The following is a 21,844-nucleotide window of genomic DNA, read 5'->3' on the forward strand; positions in this document are numbered from 1 at the left end:
CCTGGCCAATGAGACTCTGTCTTATAAAAAAGAGAGAGAGAGAGATGAACAGAGTTGCTGTGCATTATCCTCTATTAGCATGTACTCCAGAATTAAAGTCTTAAGTTTCAGTCATCAGCCTATATTTCTTTGCATATGTCACCAACTCAGGAACCCCATACATTCTCAGGTTATACACAGATTGCCTAGACCTTCCATACAATGCTGGCCTGGCATTGCTTTCAGCATGTGTGAAGGGATAGTCATCTTGCCCCTATCCTATAGTGTGATTTCATGTGCCATGTACACTAAATGCCAGATTTGTTAATAGAGGTCGGCAGTGTTAAGACTTCCTTTCTTTTTTAGATGGAGTTTCACTCTTGTTGCCCAGGCTGGAGTGCAATGGTGCGATCTCAGCTCACTGCAACCTCCACCTCCCAGGTTCAAGCAATTCTCCTGCCTCAGCCTCCCGAGTAGCTGGGATTACAGGCAAGCGCCACCACGCCTGACTAATTTTTTGTATTTTTAGTAGAGACGGGGTTTCACCATGTTGGCCAGGCTGGTTTTGAACTCCTGACCTCAGGTGATCCACCTGCCTTGACCTCCCAAAGTGCTGGGATTACAGGCGTGAGTCACCGTGCCCTGCCAGACAGTGCTAAGACTTTCTATTACTGTGTTCTAGTGATGATGAAAGGGAAGAAGTGTACCTGTTGTGTGTTCATAATGGAAATATTTTTAGTATTTCACAACTAAAATGCCTAAATGAATCTGGGGCAGAAAAAAAAATCCATCTCTCCAGTTCAGCAAGATGCAGCATTTTGAGCACTTGTTAATGGAATTTTCAGAAACAGAAGGGATGCTTGCCATTTTTCTGATGTCCTGGAGGATGTAACAAATGATGAACTTTATCAACGAGCTTCAAGATGAGGAATTTAAGACACTTGGCATCATCACAAGTCACAGATCATCAGAAAAAGACAGGTTTAGATGACTCATTACACACACAAATACTCCCAGATGTGCAGGTTAATTTCAGAAGCTGAATAATAACTGACATATTTGTGCAAATGTATATGTCAACCTCCCAGTTCCAAATGTCATCTCACTTTTTAGAACAATAAAGTTCTTCCCAGTTATAAATTTTGCCTAATTTAAATATTTTATATTTTCACGATTGTCCTAGTTCTTTGACAGTCGGGGCCATTGTCTTAAGTTGTTGACAACCGCCTCATACGGGGTATTCAAAATTTCTTTCAAGTAAAATATTTATAAAGTTCACATCATGCTTATAAATTACTGCGTTGCCCCAGTCCGCCGGCACAAGCCCTTGAAGCACAATTTGGTCAGCGCAGAATTTGGTTCCTATCGGCTTCCGTAGCGTCCCTAACGACTTCCGCCTTCGGAGGGCCGCAAAGGTGGAAGAGCTTCCGGCAGCGACAGCTACAGCGGCCAAGGCAAGATGGTGAGTGACTAAGGGTTTCTTTCCGCTGGTGGTCGCGGTGCGATGGGGTCCCAGCGACCTGAGGCGAGAGAACTAGGAGGCTGTCCGAGGAACTCGGACTGTTCTCTTCTCCTTCTGCTGGCCTGATCTTCTCGGCGCTTGGATGCTCCCGGAGAGAGCTCCCTGATGCTCAGGTCCACCGCGGGCCGGGGCCGACCTGCGGGCCTTGCCCCGGGGTCCTGGGTCCGGGGCTTGGCGCAGAGAGAGGGTCCCCCGCGTGGTCCTGTGGGGCGGCAGGACGAGTCAGGTCGCTGGCTTTGCTTCTCCGCCGACCAAGGCTTTGCTGATCAGCGCTGGGAGTTTCGGGGGCGCCTCCTCGAGTCACCGGGACAAATGCTTTTAGAGTCGGGCAGGTGAAGGGTGCTGGAGAAGAGGATGGGATTCATTCCACCTGAGGAGGGGAGAGCGGAGTCGTGGAAGGCCTTTCGGAGCTGGGGGCATTTGAAGGAGGCCTTAATAACGCTGTTACGATAGGCGGAGCTAAGACAGAAAGGGCCCGTGGTGCAGTAGTAAAAATAAAAACAGCTGGCATTTATTCATCAATTCACTAAACAAGCATTTACTGAGCATCTGATGTTTTGTTATTGTTGTTTAACTTTTGACTAGCTTCTGTTCTAGACACTGAGGATACAGGGAGTGAGCAGGATTGATGAAGTCCCTGCCTTCATGGTGCTTACATTCTAGAGCGGGAGGCAGACAATAATCAGAAATATGTAATATGATGTCAGGGGTTGAGTAGTCATTGTTGTATGGTTATTGTATAGAGAGGTAGCATGGAGGGGTAACTGTTTTTGACAGTGTCTATGAAGGTTGCTCTGAGAAGGTGAAATTTGAGCAGACCGAAATTGAAGGAGTAACCTTTGCAGATGTCTGAGGGAAACGTGGTCTCGGCGGAAGATACAGCAAGTGCAAAGGACCTGAGATGGGAATGTTTAACCTGTCTCATGAACAGCAAGAAGGCCAGATCTCGTAGAGGTCTTATACGGGTTTCGGGGTAGTATTCTAAGCAAGTGCAAGTATTTTTCCAGCATTTTCTCATTTATTACAACAGTTCCCTCGAGGTAATTACTGTTGTCCTCATTTTGATAAGGAAGAAACGGAAACACAGTAAGTGGCTGTGCTGGAACACAAACCCCATCAGTTTTTTCTAGGGCAGTAGAGAAATGCCCAGGTTTTGGTATCCAGCAAACCTGAGTGTGATTCCTGGCTCTGTCTGTTAGAGGCTTTGTAACAACAGGCAAGTCATTTAACCTCTCTGGGCCTTGGTCTTCTTATCTGCAAATGAGGGGGTAATGATAGTACCAATGTTATGGTGTTTGTAAGAATTAAGTGGGATAATACTTGGAGAATGTTTAGGACTCTGCTTGGCATAGAGGAGGGGCTCAGTAATTGGTGTACTTGTTATTTGAGACTGAGAAACATGTAAAATGCCTAAGAGACGAAGAAGTGTTGGTGTATTAATTTAGAGGTGCCTGCTTGGAGCTGATTTGAGGGAGCTAAGTGGGCCCTTCTAATTAGTAAGTTTACTCATCTTCATATTTGAAATGCCACTATTTCTGAGACATTGCTGTGTTAAGCATTGTCCTGTAACTGAAGTGTCTCTCAGAATCAGGAATCCTACTGAGTTTATTAATACACTGAGTTCTTCACACCTTAATGATTGCGCCATTGCACTCCAGCCTGGCAACAAGAGCGAAGCACCTCCTTAAGGTGATACAGCTTTTCAGATTGAGAAGAAAGACCTGCACGAAAGCCCCCAGGCTTTAGGGGTAGGAATTAGATAAAGTGCTATTGGAAGGAAGGTCTTCTGGATCTTGGTGTGATCTAAGTAAGGGGTAAATGGTTGATACATGATTTTTGAGTGTGTAAAATGACTTAGCTTTTATAGCCATATATTTTATGGAATATATTCTTGATAACTTCAGTCTGGTAGTTTTCTATGAAAAAATGTGAAGCGGCCAGGCTCGGTGGCTCACACATGTAATCCCAGCACTTTGGGAGGCTGAGGCGGACAGATCACCTGAGGTTGGGAGTTCAAGACCAGCCTGACCAACATGGAGAAACCCCATCTCTACTAAAAATACAAAATTAGCCAGGCGTGGTGGCGCTTGCCTGTAATTCCAGCTACTCAGGAGGCTGAGGCAGGAGAATTGCTTGAACCCGGGAGGCAGAGGTTGTAGTGAGCTAAGATCGCGCCATTGCACTCCAGCCTGGGTGACTAGAGTTAAGCTCCGTATTTTCCCCTCAAGAGGGGGTGATCTTAAGACTCTCAGCCTCTTTAGTTATATCTGCTTCTCAGTAGAGTTGTTTTTTATTCTAAGATGCAATCAATTGCCAGGTGCACCAGTAATCTACTAAACATTTTCAGGGAAAAAGAAATTCTGTGACACTAAATGCACACATTGATTGCAAGTATGACATCTTAGGTTCAGAAATGTTAAAATGAGGGGGAAATGTTCATGTTATAGACTCACAGGACAGTATGAAGGCATTCTTTTGAAGTGATCATATTCTGAATTTACATCTGTGTCTGATTTTTCTCCCTGAGGGTCAAAGTCAGAGTGGTGGTCATGGTCCTGGAGGTGGCAAGAAGGATGACAAGGTAAATAAGCCACATTTGTACTGTGATAGAAGCAAAGTGTGGGAAATGTCATAGGTCTCAGCTGAGAACTTCTGTGGGGATTCATGGATTTTAAAAAGCAGAATGATCCAGTCGTTTTTAAACTAGCCTGTCGTACAGATAACAATAAATATGCTTTTCATGCTTACAAAAGGTTATTGACCTAACCATCACATAGGTATTTATGAGTTATTTATTTAAGTATGTAAAAGCAATGACATTACAGAAGTATTAAATTGCCTATAATTTTGGTGTCCTGAGGTGTGAAGTTCAGGTTACATAAACTCTTGGCATATAACTTAATTCTTAATCCTCTATACCTTATTATACCAGTAATACGACTATACGAATAATACGACTCATTGTCACTTATGTGTATGGTAAAAAGATTACATTTACTTATTATAATCATACTTACTTATTACAATTCCAGGAATGTGAAACAAGTCAAGTTTTTAATAACATCCTAAAAGATAAGGAAAATTGTGGCACCTGAAAATACATGATGGTGGTACAGAAATAAATTTGTGTTTTAATGTGATTTTCATGTGACCTTTTTTCCTGCTGTTCTAATATCTCAAGGATAAGAAAAAGAAATACGAACCTCCTGTACCAACTAGAGTGGGGAAAAAGAAGAAGAAAACAAAGGGACCAGACGCTGCCAGCAAATTGCCACTGGGTAATGACATGGCTCCTCCTTGCCATCCTTCCAGTTCTTAGGAGGAACCATCTCTGTGCATGTAGCTTAGAGTATGGAAGGAGAAACAGGAAGTAGAAGGGCAACTGAAGCTCTGGCTTTGTGAATCAGTTCCACCTAACTCTTGAGTGTGGCATTCCTCTAGGTTAGCATACAAGTTATCTTTTGTTTTAAAATACAGTATTATATGACTGTGTCTCACTTTAAGTAATGTCACTGTTTTTCTTTAACTGGCTCCTCTAGTGGATTAAAAGTATAGTTTTAACCCCGGGGGGCTAAGACAGGAGAATCGCTTGAACCCAGGAGGCGGAGGTTGCAGTGAGCCAAGATTGTGCCACTGCCCCCCAGCCTAGGTGACAGAGGGAGACTCTGTCTCAAAATAAATAAAAAAAAATAAAATAAAAGTATAGTTTTAAATTACAGAACCCAGGTTGAACTTTAGTAACTCAGGTTCATATTTATTTCATGAAATGAAATGCCACTGTATTGAAATTCAGATCATGCAATGCCTGAAGTTATAATAAAATTTTTTGATGGCTTCCTGCTGAACATAGAATAAAATTCAAACCAGGTAACCTGACCCAGCACACCTCTCCGTCCTGAGCCCTGCCACTCTCCCTTGCTCATTGGTCACACTGCCTGCCTTATGTTTTTTTGACTTTCGTACATATCAGGGCCTTTGCCCTTACTCAGCCCTCTGCTTAAAATGTTCTTTCTTCTCATGGCTGCCTGCTTCTCATCATCCCTCAGGCTTCAGCTCAAATACCTCCCCAAACCCTCATCTAAATATGCTCCTCCCTGCTTAGAAGAAAAAACTAAGAAGTAATTTAAACCACTTTTTAAAATGTTGTTCAGTTAATTGAAGGGTATCAGATAGTAAAACCAGCCATTAGTCTAGCATAATGAATCAGTAAGGTATTGGTACAGAAAGAGACAGGCCACCATAACAGAGTAGGAAGTTCAAAAACAGTCATGTTACATGGATATTTAATATACCCTGAAGGTGCCACTTCAGGTCTGTGGGGAATAGGATGGGTTATTTAATATAAGAGACACTTCAAAAATTTTTGTCCAAAGAAAATGAAATTAGATTCTTGGGTCTTGCCAAATGTATTACACTTATACATGTGAAAATAAATAAATGAAAATTCAGAAATTAACCTTAGGGAAGAAGAATGTTTTTGAAGTAAGTGGGAAAAAAACCCAGAAACCATAAGAGAAAAGGTTGACATATTTGTCTATAAAAATGATATTGGCCTGAGACTTCAAAACAAAGCCAAAAGAAACAATAATATATGGAAAAAATATTTGCCATATATGTGATAAAGAGGGTTAATATCCCTGATATTTCAGAATTCTAGAAATAGATGGGCATGTATACAGCCAGCATGCAACAATGTATACTCACTGAGCAACATATGTAGCTTTTTATTAGTACCTATAGGAAAAAATAAACCAGACCCAGGTATCTCATTGGTCAGTAGCTTTTTTCTTCTTTAAATATACAAACTATTCACTATGTGATTTGGGGCTAGCTCTTTGGTTATAAGCCCCATCCCCATTTTCAAAGACTTGATTATATAACAGCCAAACTCCCCTTTCCATTTTGGCACCTGCTTACTTAGGATTACCAAACTGAATTTTTCTGAAGCTTTCTCCAACAAAAATTAGCTTATTTTAAAATCTTAGTATTTTTTCCTTACTTGCAAACCTCAGGCTCCACATATAATAAAACTTTATATTTTAATTTCAGTGACACCTCACACTCAGTGCCGGTTAAAATTACTGAAATTAGAGAGAATTAAAGACTACCTTCTCATGGAGGAAGAGTTCATTAGAAATCAGGAACAAATGAAACCATTAGAAGAAAAGCAAGAGGTAAGTTGAAAAGTTACTGTAATTTTCTTTGTTACAAATTGAATTCTATTTAGAACCTAAAACTGTCAACAAATAAATGAAATTCAAGTAGTTGAACTTGTCCAGGCTTTTAGGAAGCATTATTAGCTACCTTTCACAAGCATCAACTGCTTTGTAAATCTAGCGAACTATCAAGGTCATCTACTTTTGGGTCTAGTCTGCTTTTTTTTCCCTTTCTTTCAGTCTTCTCATTACGCAATAGTCTGCTTTTTTTTCCTTGGTATTTTCATATATAGGAGGAAAGATCAAAAGTGGATGATCTGAGGGGCACCCCGATGTCAGTAGGAACCTTGGAAGAGATCATTGATGACAATCATGCCATCGTGTCTACATCTGTGGGCTCAGAACACTACGTCAGCATTCTGTCATTTGTAGACAAGGATCTGCTGGAACCTGGCTGCTCAGTCCTGCTCAACCACAAGGTGAGGTGATGTCTCTAAAGCCCACGGGAGTGCTTTCTTTTTTCGATTGGATCCGTCTTCCTGTCCCATGGAAGTAGATCACCAAAGCACTCCTGAGGAGAAAGATGCCGTGATTGGCATTGCTTTGCTGTAAACAGATCGAGTGAACCTCGCATTCTTGTGTTAAACCGTGATGTTTCCTGTTAGGTGCATGCCGTGATAGGGGTGCTGATGGATGACACGGATCCCCTAGTCACAGTGATGAAGGTGGAAAAGGCCCCCCAGGAGACCTATGCCGATATTGGGGGCTTGGACAACCAAATTCAGGAAATTAAGGTATGATTGGCAACCATCTCTGGGTTTTTTTGAGTTTTGGTTCCTGGTGTCCCATTAGGGTACTCTGGAGTTAATGTATATGTTTGTTTGTTTGCTTGTTTATTAATCAAACCAGTAGCTGAGTCAGAGCTTGCCAGTTGTGGTATTTTTGTATGTGTTAATACTGAGTTAGGTAATAGAAATAACAATCGTGTGATGGTTCCTGCAGCAGCTGAAGCTTCATACTTTTTATATGTAGTGTTGAATGAATTGTCTGTGTGAATACGTAATGTTTCTAATTGTGTTGACTTCAGTTGTGTTTATCTGGAAACCTCCAGTGCTTTGTGGAGACAGCATGTGTACTTGCACCCATTTAGACAGTGGTGAGGTCTGGAGCATAATCCCAGTGCCTTCAGTGGCCCCAGGGGTTGCAGGAGATATGGTCATTGAGGATGGCTGTGGGATCTCTGCATGTCCTTTCACAGGGAAGTCATTCTGAGCCATCACAGATCTCTGCCAGGGACCTCTGAGGCAGCTGAGAAATAGTAATAATGTCCCTAGGTGGGAACAGCCATCAGGAATTCTTTCCCAGTCCTATCTGGTGTTTAATTGGAAAGGGTGAATTTTAGCTTTCTTTAGTCTGTCTTGCTCAAGAAGAGCTCAAGGCTGACTTCTAGTAGGAAGTAAAAGGGAAATTGGGTGCAATTAGGAAAATAGAGTGGGTGCGGGGAACCGAAGTAGGACAGCTGTCATCTTCAATTTGTCTTTGCTGCTAATAGAAAGCAAGCACATTGCCTTTAAGAAGAGTAATAGAGATTTCTACCTATTTTTGTTGAAAGCAAGATATTCTCATGTCGCCAATTAATAAATCTGCCAATAATTTCAGTAAAGCCTTTCATTTATACTATTTTTCATAGGAATCTGTGGAGCTTCCTCTCACCCACCCTGAATATTATGAAGAGATGGGTATAAAGCCTCCTAAGGGGGTCATTCTCTATGGTCCACCTGGCACAGGTATGCTCTGTTTTTGACACTTTCCAGGCACCCAGCTGGTCTCTTGAGCAGCAACATTGGCTAGTTATAATTACTGAACTGTTAAGTGAGGACACCACAATTCCTCAGTTTAAAACAGAGCTGCTCAACCTTGTCTGCACATTGGAATCACCTTGGGAGCTTTAAAAATACACACATAAAATAAAATAAAAATAAAACCTGAGCAACTTGGTGAAACCGTCTCTATAAAAAATTAGCTGGGCGTAGCGGTGCATGCCTGTAGTCCCAGCTGTCCTAGAGGCTGAGGTGGGAGGATGACTTGAGCCCTGGAGGTCAAGGCTTCAGTGAGCCATGATCACACCACTGCATTCCAGCCTGGGCAACAGAGTGAGACTGTCTAAAAAAAAAAAGAAAAAAAAACCTGATACCTGGCCCCATCCCCATAGATTTTGATCTTTTCATCTGGAGTATGGTCAAGCCTTGGAGCCACAGTGGAGAAATACTACTTTAAAAGCTCTATTCTGAGCATGGTGGCTCATGCCTGTAATCCCAGCACTTTGGGAGGTTGAGGTGGGTGGATGACTTGAGGCCAGGAGTTCGAGACCAGCCTGGCCAACGGTGAAACCCCATCTCTACTAAAAATCCAAAAATTAGCCGGCTGTGGTAGTGCACATCTGTAGTCCCAGCTACCGGGCAGACTGAGGCAGGAAAACCACATGAACCTAGGAGGCGGAGGTTGCAGTGAACTGAGATTGTGCCACTGCACTCCAGCTTGCGTGACACAGTGAGACTGCCTCCAAAAAAAAGCTCTCTTCTGTGGTATCAGATTCATTTGGTAGAACTCAGGACTTAGAAGTTCAGTGCTGTGCAAATTCCAGAGGAAGCACAGTCATTTGAGAGAACTGACGGTGTTCCTAAGAGGATCCGTGCTGAGGGGTGCCCACAATGGAGAGACTGGGAGACACCTGTACCCAGAAGCCGAGAGCTAGAAGAGATCTCTCTCTTACAGCCCCTCATCTTACAGCTTAGGAAATTATGTTTCAGAGCAGCCAGTGACTAGCCCAAGGCCCCTCTGGGAGTTGAGCTAGTAACAGGGCTGGAGCTGGAACACAGGCTTCCTGTGGGGCTCCAGTACTAACGGGGTCGCAGTACAGGGCTAGGAGGCAGGACTGGACAGACAGGTCCATCAGAGGAGTGGGCAGTTTGTTCAGTGATCCCACAGACCATAGAAGCAGCCCAGTGGCTAGGCTTGGCTGCTTCTGCACTGTAAGATCCTATCCACTGAAAAGGTCCTGTTTGTTTTCTGTTCACCTTCCCTCATTGATGCTTTCAGGGAACAGTCCAGCCTTCTCATCTGCTACTTTGCCAGTCTGACTAAGAGGAACATCATTGCCACATGTGGCAAAGCTGAGCTTTGTGTCAGCCATCCCAGTTCTGGGAAGTCTTCCCTGTCACTCACCAGCTAGCCGATTCCACGCTCCTCCCATGCTGGCCTCAGGCTGCCAGTTCTGCCCCTAACTACCTCTGTATCCTGAGGCACCTACCCAGCCCTTGCCAAGATCCTCTCTCACCATCAAAGGGATCCAGGTCTTCCAACTCAAAAATTCTCAAGTTGGACACTCTTTGCTGACTCGTTTTTGACCTGAAAGAGAAATATCAGCGAGTAGAGCAGTATTGGAAATGATGTTTGAGCTCTTCCCTGAGATCAGAGGGAGGAACTTCCCTTGGAAGCTCTCACCATGTGTCTCCTTAGGACCAAAGCCAGGATTCCCAGACCTTTTTTTCCAGCACTGATGGTTTTGTAGGAGTTTAGTTTGGCTCTCCAACCCTGAGTTGGATGGATCAGGTTAATGTATGCAACTTTGAAGGAGCCCAAGAAAGGCTCAACCAGAGGAAAAAATGAGATTTATTTCATTGCTGGTACAGAGAAATTCTTCGTACAGGTAATTATAGTTCACAGTTCTTCAGGGGAAACTGGGTCAAGGTTTGAAAATAACCAAGTAAGAAAAGTATTTTCTCATGTATCATGATGAGTTTAGTAAAGTAGCTTAGAATAATCCAAACGTGTTAGTAGATGTTTCTAAGTTTCCTCTTAGCTACTTAAGAGAACGGAATGGCACGACACCTGAATTGGTGGCATGCCTTTTCAGCACGGGGGCCCGCCTGTTTTTGTTGTCCGTTTAAGGTGGTAATGCTATGAGTTTTTAAGTTAAAACAGCACTTGAGGTGTCTTTTTCCTTTTTTCATCTAAAATAGGTAAAACCTTGTTAGCCAAAGCAGTAGCAAACCAAACCTCAGCCACTTTCTTGAGAGTGGTTGGCTCTGAACTTATTCAGAAGTACCTAGGTGATGGGCCCAAACTCGTACGGGAACTGTTTCGAGTTGCTGAAGAACATGCACCGTCCATCGTGTTTATTGATGAAATTGACGCCATTGGGACAAAAAGGTAGACTTTCTTATACTTATTTTGCCTTGTTGAATGACAGCACCGCCTAGTTCTTCTCTTGAGAATTAATGATCTTAGGGCTCTCCCTGTGGCCACAGTTCTTGCCGTGCGTGGCCTTCTGTGGATGCTTTAGGCTCTGCTCTCACAGGAGCCAGGTAACAACGGCCCAAGAACTGTGAACGTCTGGAGATTGGTCAGTTGTGAATAATCATTTCTTGAACACCCACCCTGAGCCAGGACCATCGACTCCGGGGACACAGTTGTAAGCACAATAGTCCCTGCGCTGGAGGAGCTTAGTCAAGTTGTAGGGACCAGATGCCAAACACAGAAACAATACATGATCCAATTTCAGGCACAGAAACTGCTATGAAAATGCATGATCTGTAACTTGGCTGATGAGGAGTGTCTTAGTCCATTTGTGCTGCTGTAACAAAATACCTTAGGACTGGTATTTTGTATAAAGAATAGAAATTTATTTCCCACAGTTCTGGATGCTAAGAAGTCCAAGACTGGCATTGATGTCTGGTGGGGGCTGCTGTCTGCTTCCGAGATGGCACCTGTTCTGCAGAGGGGACAAATGCTCAGGGGGCAAAAAGGGCCTATGCTAGTTCCCTGCAGCCTTTTTATAAGGAATACATGACATATAAGGAAGGCCTTTTAAACCCTTTTGATAAGGAACACATGCTGTCTAAGGCTCTGTCTCATGCCTTTCTCCCTTTCCAGAAGGTCTCATCTCTTAATAACCACCCAGTAGGGATTAAATTTCAACACACAAATTTGGGGAAATAGATTCAGACCATGGCAAGGGGTGCTGAATTTATTTTTTTCCGAGAATAATTGAGGGAGTGCCATGTGAGTTGAAACAGGAATGTCTGTTAAGGTGTTTTGTCATATAATGAGGTCTTTGCTGCAATTCCTCTTTAGCAGGCGATGAGTTTGGTCTTCATTCCTTCCCTTTTTTCCCAAAGATATGACTCAAATTCTGGTGGTGAGAGAGAAATTCAGCGAACAATGTTGGAACTGTTGAACCAGTTGGATGGATTTGATTCTAGGGGAGATGTGAAAGTTATCATGGCCACAAACCGAATAGAAACTTTGGATCCAGCACTTATCAGACCAGGTTAAATTTGCTTTTGTTTGATCATGGGGAATTAATGTGTTTATGTATTTGTGTTTAAGTGTGCTTTGGGAGGACTATAAAATGATACATGAAAAAAACAAATACTGCAGTGAAACTTAGGATAATTTACCAAAAATAGGTCTCATTGAGATGAGAGTTAGAGCATGATATAGTCTGTGCACTTCGGCCCTTTGAATTCCAGTCTTACGTCTTGATCTTTTATTTTCCATTATATTCCCTCTTTAGCTTCAAGAATTTGCTTTTTCTGGAAGAAATAATTCTTGTGATACTTGGATTTGTTCTTTTAACATTCAGGTAGCATCAGAAGAAACAGTGATTTGTTTGGTATCTTTTGTAATTTTTTTTTTTTTTTTTTTTTTTTTGAGACGGAGTTTCACTCTTGTTACCCAGGCTGGAGTGCAATGGCGCGATCTCTGCTCACCGCAACCTCTGCCTCCTGGGTTCAAGCAGTTCTTCTGCCTCGGCCTCCCGAGGAGCTGGGACTACAGGCGCATGCCACCATGCCCAGCTAATTTTTGTATTTTTAGTAGAGACAGGGTTTCACCTTGTTGACCAGGATGGTCTCGATCTCTTGACCTCGTGATCCACCCGCCTCGGCCTCCCAATGTAATGTTTTTAACAAGATAAGTCTGTCCTTTTTCACTGAATATGCCATTCAGGAATTGCTCCTTTCATTTATTTCTGAAGGTACCAAAGCAGAGAGGGTTTCTTTTAAATGAAGAGAATTCAAATGTAGAAATTTACAAACTACAAAAATGTATGTTCACTTTTTAAAATTTGGGCATCCTTCCCACAGAATACCGTCTGACTGAAACTTCACATGTGAGATGGGCTGAGGCCTCTTTCTGAGCCATGGCAGAGCCTGGGTCTGGGTGGTGGTGTGACTTAAAAACTTTTTGTACCTGCAGGCCGCATTGACAGGAAGATCGAGTTCCCCCTGCCTGATGAAAAGACAAAGAAGCGCATCTTTCAGATTCACACAAGCAGGATGACGCTGGCCGATGATGTAACCCTGGACGACTTGATCATGGCTAAAGATGACCTCTCTGGTGCTGACATCAAGGTGAGAGCCTAACCGTGTTCAGCTCATTTCTGGGAATGTGGCCATGAGTCAGGAACATGTGCTCTTGAAATGGTGGTTGGCCTGGATAGGTGGGTGTCTGTATTTTAATCATCATATTGGTTTACCATTACATCCAAATGGTATATGTGCTTATTTGAAGTCATTTTTAATGCATCATTTAATGCAGTAAATAACCCTAACTCACCTGGAGCCACAAGGCTGAGTCACTGGTACAAAGCTGTCTCCTCCATAGGCCCAGGTGACTTTCTCAAGGTGTGTCAAATGTAGCCACTCAGTCCCAGGTTAGGGGAAGAGTGTATCGTGGGAGAACTCTCCCCAGAGCTGCAGAGTGGGGACCGAGCACCCACTATATCTGTGTCCCAATTTGTGTTCTGGAAGGTTGTACCAGATTATACCTCTTGGTTTTATGACAAATGTACATGAGTTAGGATATTTCTTCCCAGCTGACAAGAGTTTACAGCAAGGCCTGGCAGTGTTGAATAAGAGTTGAACCTGCTTTCCCTGGGAAGAGCTGGGTTTTCGTGGGGCATGAGTGCCATGGTTAGGTAGGGACAGCACAGGCAGTGCCTTTCCAAGCCAGCACCTGCTCTGAGCCCACAGATCACTGGCAGTGAGTTCTAGAGAACTAGGTTAATGTCTCTGTTGGTGAGTAAAATCTATCTTCATTTTTAAAAACTAAAAGATCTTAAAATTTTATTTTTAAGATAACATTGAAAATTTAAGATAAAAACTTATTGAAAAATTTTAAGATAAACTTTTGAAAATTTTCAAGCCTTCAGAAAAGTTGCAATAATAGCACAGTGATTTGCCAATAGTTAACATTTTACCCATTTGCTTTCTCTCTCTCCTTTTGAGACGGAGTCTCGCTCTGTCACCAGGCTGGAGTGCAGTGGCACAATGTTGGCTCACTGCAACCTCCGCCTCCCAGGTTCAAGTGATTTTCCTGTCTCAGCCTCCTGAGTAGCTGGGACTACAGGTGCGTGCCACCACACCCAGCTATTTTTTTTACTTATAGTAGAGATGAGGTTTCACCATGTTGGCCAGGCTGGTCTCGAACTCCTGACCTCATGTTCTGCCCGCCTCGGCCTCCCACCAAAGTGCTGGGATTACAGGCGTGAGCCACCGCGCCCTGCCTGCTTTTTATCTTTCTATACACAAAACTTTCTTTTCACCTGAACCATTTTAAGTAAATGACCTGATGGCCATAACCAAACAAACTTCTGTGCCAGGATTGTGTTTCTGCCACATCGTGTTTCTGCTACAGTACTTACTTCCAAAAGTAAAAGAAAACAGTGACAATAACCCATGTAACATGTTCATTTGCTGTCCTCTGTTTCCTTATTTCTCTTTCCTTTCTACACAGATGATACCTAAAATGAAAACATGTAACATGGGTTATTGTTTTCTTTTACTTTGGGCAAGTAATTACTGAGAAATTAATAGATTGGAATAAACGCTGTACCTCTGTAGTATTATTCTATAGTGTAGATGCTGCCACTTACAGCATCTAACCAGAATACATGTTCTTTTATGACTATAGGTAAATGAAATAGACAGATACTCTCAATTGCCTCTAAGTTTCAGGGCATAATTTCATTTATTTCCTAGAAATATTATTCTCTTTAAAGAAAGTGGTGCCGTAAGAATTTACTGACCTGCCAAGCCACGTAGCTTGTTAGAACCTGAGCCAAAACTGGAACCCACAGCCCTGATCCTTGGGCCAGTCTTCTTAGTTACAGTAACTCCCAGTTTAAGCCACTTCACATCCTTTCAGAAAATAGGATGCTTAAAACATTTTTTTTAAAAAAATCAAATGTTTCCTACATAAGCAATTTGTGTTCATTCTGGGTGTCTCATGCTTTCTTTCAGAATAGCTTTTTTGAGATGGAGTTTCGCTCTTCTTGCCCAGGCTGGAGTGCAGTGGCATGATCTCGGCTCACTGCAACCTCCGCCTCCCCAGTTCAAGCGATTCTCCTGCCGCAGCTTCCCGAGTAGCTGGGATTACAGGCTCCTGCCACTGCACCCAGCTAATTTTTTGTATTTTTAGTAGAGACAGGGTTTCACCATGTTGGCTAGGCTGGTCTCAAGCTCCTGACCTCAGGCTATCTATCTGTCCACCTTGGCCTCCCAAAGTGCTGGAATTATAAGCGTGAGCCACCGTGCCTGGCCCCAGAATAGCTTTTCCTGAATTCCTTGTTAGAATAAAAAGTATTTCACTTTCTGAACACACTGTTCTTTCTTACAGGCAATCTGTACAGAAGCTGGTCTGATGGCCTTAAGAGAACGTAGAATGAAAGTAACAAATGAAGACTTCAAAAAATCTAAAGAAAATGTTCTTTATAAGAAACAGGAAGGCACCCCTGAGGGGCTCTATCTCTAGTGAACCACAGCTGCCATCAGGAAAATGGGAGATTTCTCCATCCCTGAAAGGGATGAGGTTGGGGGAGTTGCCCAGAGGAATCCCTGTTCCCACTGGTTTTTATTAGCAAAACATCCTGTGTCTTTTGGAGTACGATATGTAAGTAAGTGCCCATTGGGTGGCCTTCGTCTGTCAGTCATTGTGCAGCAGTCTGCTTCTCAATAAAGCGTGCTCTTTCTTTCACAAACAAACACTGGCAGCAGCATGTGGGTGCACCCAGCTGCAGGGAAGCCTCCAGGCAGGAACCTTAGGCTGCGGTCACAAGGAGTGTGGACCTCACTACGCGTTCCCTGCATCACACCCCAGAGCTGGCGTTCACCAGTAGGGAGAACTGATCACAACCACAGAGCCAGGGATATTCATTGTACAAATAATAAAGGCTGAGTTAATGTGTCTGGTGCTTCCAAAAAGATGGAAGAACAGCTTTCCTTTTTGGAAGTTCTGTGGACCATGCGGGTTCTCAGCACTCTGAGGGCAGAAAATAACTACTGGTGTTCCCAAGAGACTAAGGATTCCTGGAGATATCCTGAAAGCCCTTGTTCTTGGGCTCAGAAACCTCATCCCTTTCAAGGTGTTCAGAAACATGTTGGAACTTCCCCTTCCCTTTCTCCATGTATTTCCTTCATTTCTCTTTCCTTTCTGAACAAATCAGGCCTAAAACTATTAAGTGGGGCAGATCAAGGTAAGTATTCCCTTGACAGGTGGTCTGGCTTGGGTCGTAGGGGCCCACATTGAGTCAGGAGGGTGTATTAATTTTCTGTTAACACTGTAACAAGTTACCGCAGGTTTGTTTAAAAACAGCACAATTTGGCCAGTCGCAGTGGCTCACCCCTGTAATCCCAGCACTTTGGGAGGCCAAGGTGTGTAAATCATGAGGTCAAGAGATCAAGACCATCCTGGCCAACGTGGTGAAACATCGTCTCTACTAAAAATACAAAAATTACCTGGGGGTGGTGGCGCACACCTGTAGTCCCAGCTACTCGGGAGGCTGAGGCAGGAGAATTGCTTGAACCCAGAAGCCAGAGGTTGCAATGAGCTGCACTCCAGCCTGGGTGACAGAGCAGACTCTATCTTTAAAAAAAAAAAGCACAATTTTATCTCAGTTCTGTAGGTCAGAAGTCCAACACAGTGTCTCCAGGCGAAAGTCAAGCTGTTGGCAGGACTGTTCTTTCTCGTGGCTCTAAGGGAGAATACGTTTTCTTGCTGAGGGTTGTTGTTGGCAGAATTTAGTTTCTTGGAGTTGCTGGCTGCCAGCGGAGGCCTTTGCCAGTGTGTGAAGGCCACCCTCCCTCCCTCCCTACTGGCTCGCGGCCCCTCATCTGCCAGCAGCAGCAGGCTCAGTCCCTCTCTCCAACTGGCCCTTCTTCCTGCCTTTTCTACTCTTATAGACCCTTGTGATTACATTGGACCCACACAAATAATCCAGGATAATCTCCCAATTTTAAAGTTTACTATCTTAATTTTTATCTGTAAAGTTCCTTTTGCTATGGAACATTCACAGGTTCCAGGGCTTAGGGTGTGGCCATCTTTAGGGGGCCACTGTGCCTACCACTGAGGACATCACACATGGGGGTGGCCCAGTGCAGGGTGAGGGCAGGGTACTTGTGGGGAAGGCGGGTGTCAGTCCAAGCAGGGTGTGGAGCTGTCCGTGTGGAGGGGCACCACAGCACAGGGACTCAGCATCGGCAAGGTGAGGCTGGCATCCATGTGGGGCGTGCATGCAGGGCTGGGGTGGTCCAATGCAGGGAGTCTGGGCAGCCTGATGTGAAGTATGAGAGCCCAAGTGGGTGAGGAAGGCATCTGCAGGGACGGGATGGTAGCAGGGGAGGGAGGCTGCTTATGTATGGAGGCAGTCAAGGAGGTGAACGGGACGGTGGAAGCCAGGTTTCTCTGAGGAGTTAGATACAGAAAGCACAAAAATGAGAACCTCTGTCCACTGGGAGTGCACTCCAACTGCAGTGAGCACCCCTAGACCCAGACCTTTGTTTCTAAGTATTCTCCATTAAATGAGTGAGGGCTGATTCCAGGACCAGGTAGGGAAAGGACAAGATGAACCCAAAGTCTGTTTTGCCAGAAAGCAAAGGCATGCTCAAGGAATGAGAGGGACATGTCCAGACGACACAGAAGCCTGTGTGAAGGGGCTCCCCCACTGCCAAATCCGGAAGAGTCTGAGCATTCAAACAGTTAACTATCAATAGAATACGGTAAAGCCCTGAAGGGAACTACACACATACCGATGCATAGGAATTGATCTGGAAGTTTGCTGAGGAAGGGGTATTTACGGATTTTGAGTCCCCCACAAAACACTTCCATTGGAAAGTCACACAGGAGAAGCAGCAGACACCATCATCAGCAAGTGGTCAAAATGCACATCAGTGATGGGCACCCTGAAAGTACGTGCCACCCAAGGGTGTCACTGCTGTCACACTCCTGCCAAAGATGCTTAGCCTGAATCCAGTCATGAAGAAACACCAGGCAAACACAAACTGAGGAACATTCTTCAAATTCAGAACCCTTCAAAAGTGTCCACAACCTGAAAGTCAAAAAGCTTCCAGTCAGGAGACCAAAGAGATGACAACCAAATGCAGCTCATGATCCTGAACTAGAGCCTTTTCCTAGGGGACATGACCAGGGCCGGAGGACCAGCTGGGAGGACTGCGTCCATGCTGACTCCCTGTTCCATGTCTGGATCATGGGAGGGCAGGAGACTCAGCAACTGACTCTCAAATGGTTCAGGAAAGAAAACTCTTTGTAACGCACTTGCACATTTTCCATAAGTTTGAGATTACAAACAAACCCCAGCACATCAGTACTGCCTTTTCCTCACTGGTAATAGCTGAGTCTTTTCCTCTAGAGGGACAGTCTCCCTCATGTCAGTCCTACGAAAGAAGCTAAAGCAAACGCCAGGCCCTAGCGTGTGTCAGCACAGCGGCTGCACTGCACCCACCCCACTTCTCCAGTTTGCTTATTGACCAACATGCTGAAATGACTATTTCAGCAGCAGGTCACCGAGGCCTGCGGTGCCAAGCACTGGGAATGCAGGGGTGAACTGCTTGTGAAACAACAGAATTCCCAGAGCAATTTCTTCCCTGGCTTCCTGCACTGGTGAGCCGGGCAGGGATTGCCCCGTTTGCCTGCGGAAAACCCACTGGCTCTATGGAGCCCTTCCTCAGTGGAACCATTTGTGGTGAACTCTCCCATCACTCCCTCTGCAGCAAGCACGTCTTCACTTTTCCAATACAAAATAACGTGTGTACCTTACAGGTAGTAGCTACCAGGGCTGCTGGCCTTACAGCTGCCTCCTCCTCCTGGGAACACAGCACAGAGGTGCCTCCTGACCTCCCTTGACACTTCAGAGCTCAGGGAAGATGAGAAAACCATTCCTCCCAGCCATATGTTAATAGTGAAAATGATTCTGCACTAAAAATCTCTTCGGAGGCAGAGCAAGTCTGAAAAATGGATGTGGACATTTCACTCTGCTCACAGCCCTCAGAAAGTAACACCAGAACCAGCCTTGGCCATTACAGCATAAGCAGTGTTGCGGCACAAGCACGCCGGGCCCCTCCTGCAGGCAGGCCCGGGGCTGGCGGGACAGCATGCTCAGCTCTGAGGTGGCTTGGGAGCAGGTTTCCCACAGAGGCTGCCACTGCCCCAGGCAGCCTTCCACACTACAGTGGCCTCGGCCCTGCTGAAGAGCAGGTTCTGACTCCATATGGTCAGGCCTGAGTTGCTCAGCAGCACCAGGGCATGCTGCCCCTCCAGCTCCAGATGCAGGAGTCGCCTCCAGAGTGAATTAGGAATGACAAGGAACTTTCCACATACTGCATGCAAGCCAGAACACCAAGAGTTAACTGCGGCTCTGAAGACAAGCAAAATCTCCTGCTCACCAGCCTGGGGAAGACATCCTAGTGCTGACAAACCAAACCTTTATCTCAGAGAGGGCCTGGCAGGGCCACCATGATACCACCCAAGGGACACATCACCCTGCGGGGGCCAGTGCTGGCTGCGCACAGGGAGAGAATGAGCAAGGGTGTGGCCACACCTCAGTCATCGGTTTAATGACCACTTGGCATGACTCCCTGGCTATGTACATATATACACACATGCACATATATAATATGTAAACAGCTTTTGTGTCATTTTCACACCCAAAAAGTGTGCCAGATGTGAGAGGCTGGCAGCCCAGACACATTATTAATATTGAGAAAGAACATTTCAAAAGCCGAGGTCTCTAACGCACACATTCTCCGCTCATGCCTCCTGGCTCTGCAGGGTGGCTGACTTGGCCTCACAGGCACGGTCCGTTCCCCGCGGCTCTCTAATCCTCCAGCAGCAGCTCCAGCTCCTCTAGTGGCAGGCGCACCCGGAGCTCCTTCTCGGTCATCAGATCCAGGACCTCCTGCATCTCCTCGGGGAAGTACTCCACGGCGTCCAGGTACAACACCTAAGGGCAGGCAGAAGGCCACCCTGCTCAGCCCGCCGCTTCCTGTCAGCCTGGAGGCGCTCAGGAAGAAAGGGCAGGTTCCTCCTGTCGCCTCCACAGCCCACGCTCCCCTCGGCTCAGACTTTTCTAACTCAGGCCGCACTGGGCATGCTCAGGAAGGACACTGAAGTCCAGAGCGAAAGCGAGCAAACTCCAAGCAAGAACTTCTCTTTCACAAGGCGGGCCAGGACTTGCTGGCCGTCACCCTCAGTTTCACTTCTGAGTGTCACCTGACCTGGGCTCTCACAGCTGGGCTGGGACATGATTCCAACTCTTTTGGCATCTGGGCTGAACTCTAAGCAAACGCTGGGAAACCAGCTACCCACAGCAACACTTGCATGAAGCACTGGCCCCAGGCAGGGCCAGGCTCTGCCTCCACAGGGACATTTCACCAGGAAAAGGCTCTGGATGTACCTTGGGACAGGGTATGGCGTCCATGAGCTGAGCATCCCCGATGCCATGGGGGCAGGCCGGGAAGACACTAGCTGGGCGGAGACCTGGCAGGGAGTCTTCAGGAAGCTGAAGACACCATGGTGTTAACACTTACCTTTGCCCAAGGACAATTCTGAAGTGCTTTGTAGAATACACCTTTGCTTCTTTCTTTATTTCCTAAGGAAACCTGAGGTGAGAGGAGAAAATACAAAAATGATTAGTTGGCACAGAGAGGCCCAGGCTACACGAACACCCCTGGACCGGCGTGCACCAGCCCCTCAGCTGCAGTAAGCCCGCCTGTGCGGAGGGCCTGGCACCCTCACGGTGGCCATGGGGTAGGGCCAGGTACCAGGGAGGGCTCTCCGAAGCCACTGCTGTGTGGGGGTCACTTCCCCCCCAACAAACGGCCCCAGAGTGTTAATCCTGATCATGTCTGACTTTTTAAAGTCTTGTATGTCCTCCTTTGCTGTGGGCCATCACATCTTGGCGTTAGTGCTTAAACCAAGGAGTGTGTCAGTGGGATGAGGCCAAAGACCTAATTCAAATAGAGAAAAGTTCTTCTACAATACTTAGAAAAAACAGAAGATACCTGCTTTAATACTTGCCATTTTCTGAAAAGTATCTTTTAGAGAAACGAGACAGCAAGGACTGTGATCAGCAACCTTCCTAATGGGGCAAGTTGCATCGGCAATCCCAGTACCACCGTATGGATGTTCAGCATGTGTTATCTCTAGATATAAAACCCTCCATCCCAATTCAGCCACACAACCTCCTTCCCAGCCCAGTGTGGAAGGAGACCCAGCTTGAGGCCTCCGACAGCCCCTCTCAGGCCCCTCCAGGGAATCACAGCCCACACGGGCAGCTCCACAGGCAGCAGGCCGTGCAGCCAGGAGTGGGCACAGGCAGTCTGTGGAGCTGAAGTCTCTGTGTTTCCATCCACTCCCTCCTTCAGACTCCCCTCCCTCAGAAGAACGTTCTAGGGGATGCTGGCTCTGCCCAGCCAAGTGGTCGGGGCGCAGCATCTAGCCTGGGACCAGTGAGGACTGCTGAAACCCGAACAATGGCATGTAGGGACTCCAATTTACTTCTCAGGAACTCCACCGACCAAGGATAGTCTTACTCCCTTTTCAATTTGTTTTTGTTTGCTTGAATTTTTGTTCAGGGTCTATGTTGCCTAGGCTGGCCCTGAACTCCTGAGCTCAAGCAATCCTCCCACCTTGGTCTCCCAAGTAGCCAGAACTCCATGGCTGGTGCTTCTCAACTCCCACAGTCACAGGAACCGGAGCTTGACAACCTTGCTTCAGGCAAGGCCCAGGCTGCCTCCAGCCTCTGCAAGTGCCACACACAGGGCCAGCTGTGAGGCTCAGAGGACTCCTGCGGTCCTCCCTGGTGTAAGCCTCCAGTTCTGAGGCTGAG

General features: G+C 45.6%; 2 protein-coding genes across 3 annotated transcripts in view; one reads left to right on the plus strand and one right to left on the minus strand.

The window, feature by feature from the left end:
- Window positions 1-1,407: 1,407 nt before the first annotated feature.
- On the plus strand, window positions 1,408-15,704 carry PSMC1 (proteasome 26S subunit, ATPase 1). Its single transcript, XM_064375148.1, has 11 exons — window positions 1,408-1,441; window positions 4,029-4,082; window positions 4,683-4,779; window positions 6,551-6,675; window positions 6,951-7,136; window positions 7,323-7,451; window positions 8,348-8,444; window positions 10,680-10,869; window positions 11,838-11,989; window positions 12,919-13,073; window positions 15,340-15,704. Exons 1-11 carry the CDS (start codon window positions 1,439-1,441, stop codon window positions 15,472-15,474), a joined length of 1,323 nt encoding a protein of 440 aa, XP_064231218.1. The 5' UTR covers window positions 1,408-1,438; the 3' UTR covers window positions 15,475-15,704.
- Window positions 4,276-21,844, minus strand: part of NRDE2 (NRDE-2, necessary for RNA interference, domain containing) — a 65,267-nt gene continuing 47,698 nt past the window's right edge. For both annotated transcript variants that reach the window (XM_064375145.1, XM_064375144.1), the window contains 2 exons: window positions 20,544-20,615; window positions 4,276-19,957 (listed from right to left, as the gene is read on the minus strand). In XM_064375145.1, coding sequence (XP_064231215.1) covers window positions 19,832-19,957; window positions 20,544-20,615 — 198 coding nt within the window. In that variant the 3' untranslated portion in view covers window positions 4,276-19,831. The remainder of the gene's footprint in view (window positions 19,958-20,543; window positions 20,616-21,844) is intronic.

The sequence above is a fragment of the Aotus nancymaae genome, unplaced genomic scaffold (genome assembly GCF_030222135.1).
Source record: "Aotus nancymaae isolate 86718 unplaced genomic scaffold, 86718_ANA_hifiasm-v0.15.2.pri h1tg000011l, whole genome shotgun sequence".
Taxonomy (NCBI): Eukaryota; Metazoa; Chordata; class Mammalia; order Primates; family Aotidae; genus Aotus; species Aotus nancymaae.

Excerpts from the sequence above, each read along its gene's own strand:
- PSMC1 (XM_064375148.1), top strand. Across the intron at positions 6,676-6,950 it reads CATTAGAAGAAAAGCAAGAG|GAGGAAAGATCAAAAGTGGA; the intron begins GTAAGTTGAAAA and ends TTTCATATATAG. Across the intron at positions 11,990-12,918 it reads TCCAGCACTTATCAGACCAG|GCCGCATTGACAGGAAGATC; the intron begins GTTAAATTTGCT and ends TTGTACCTGCAG.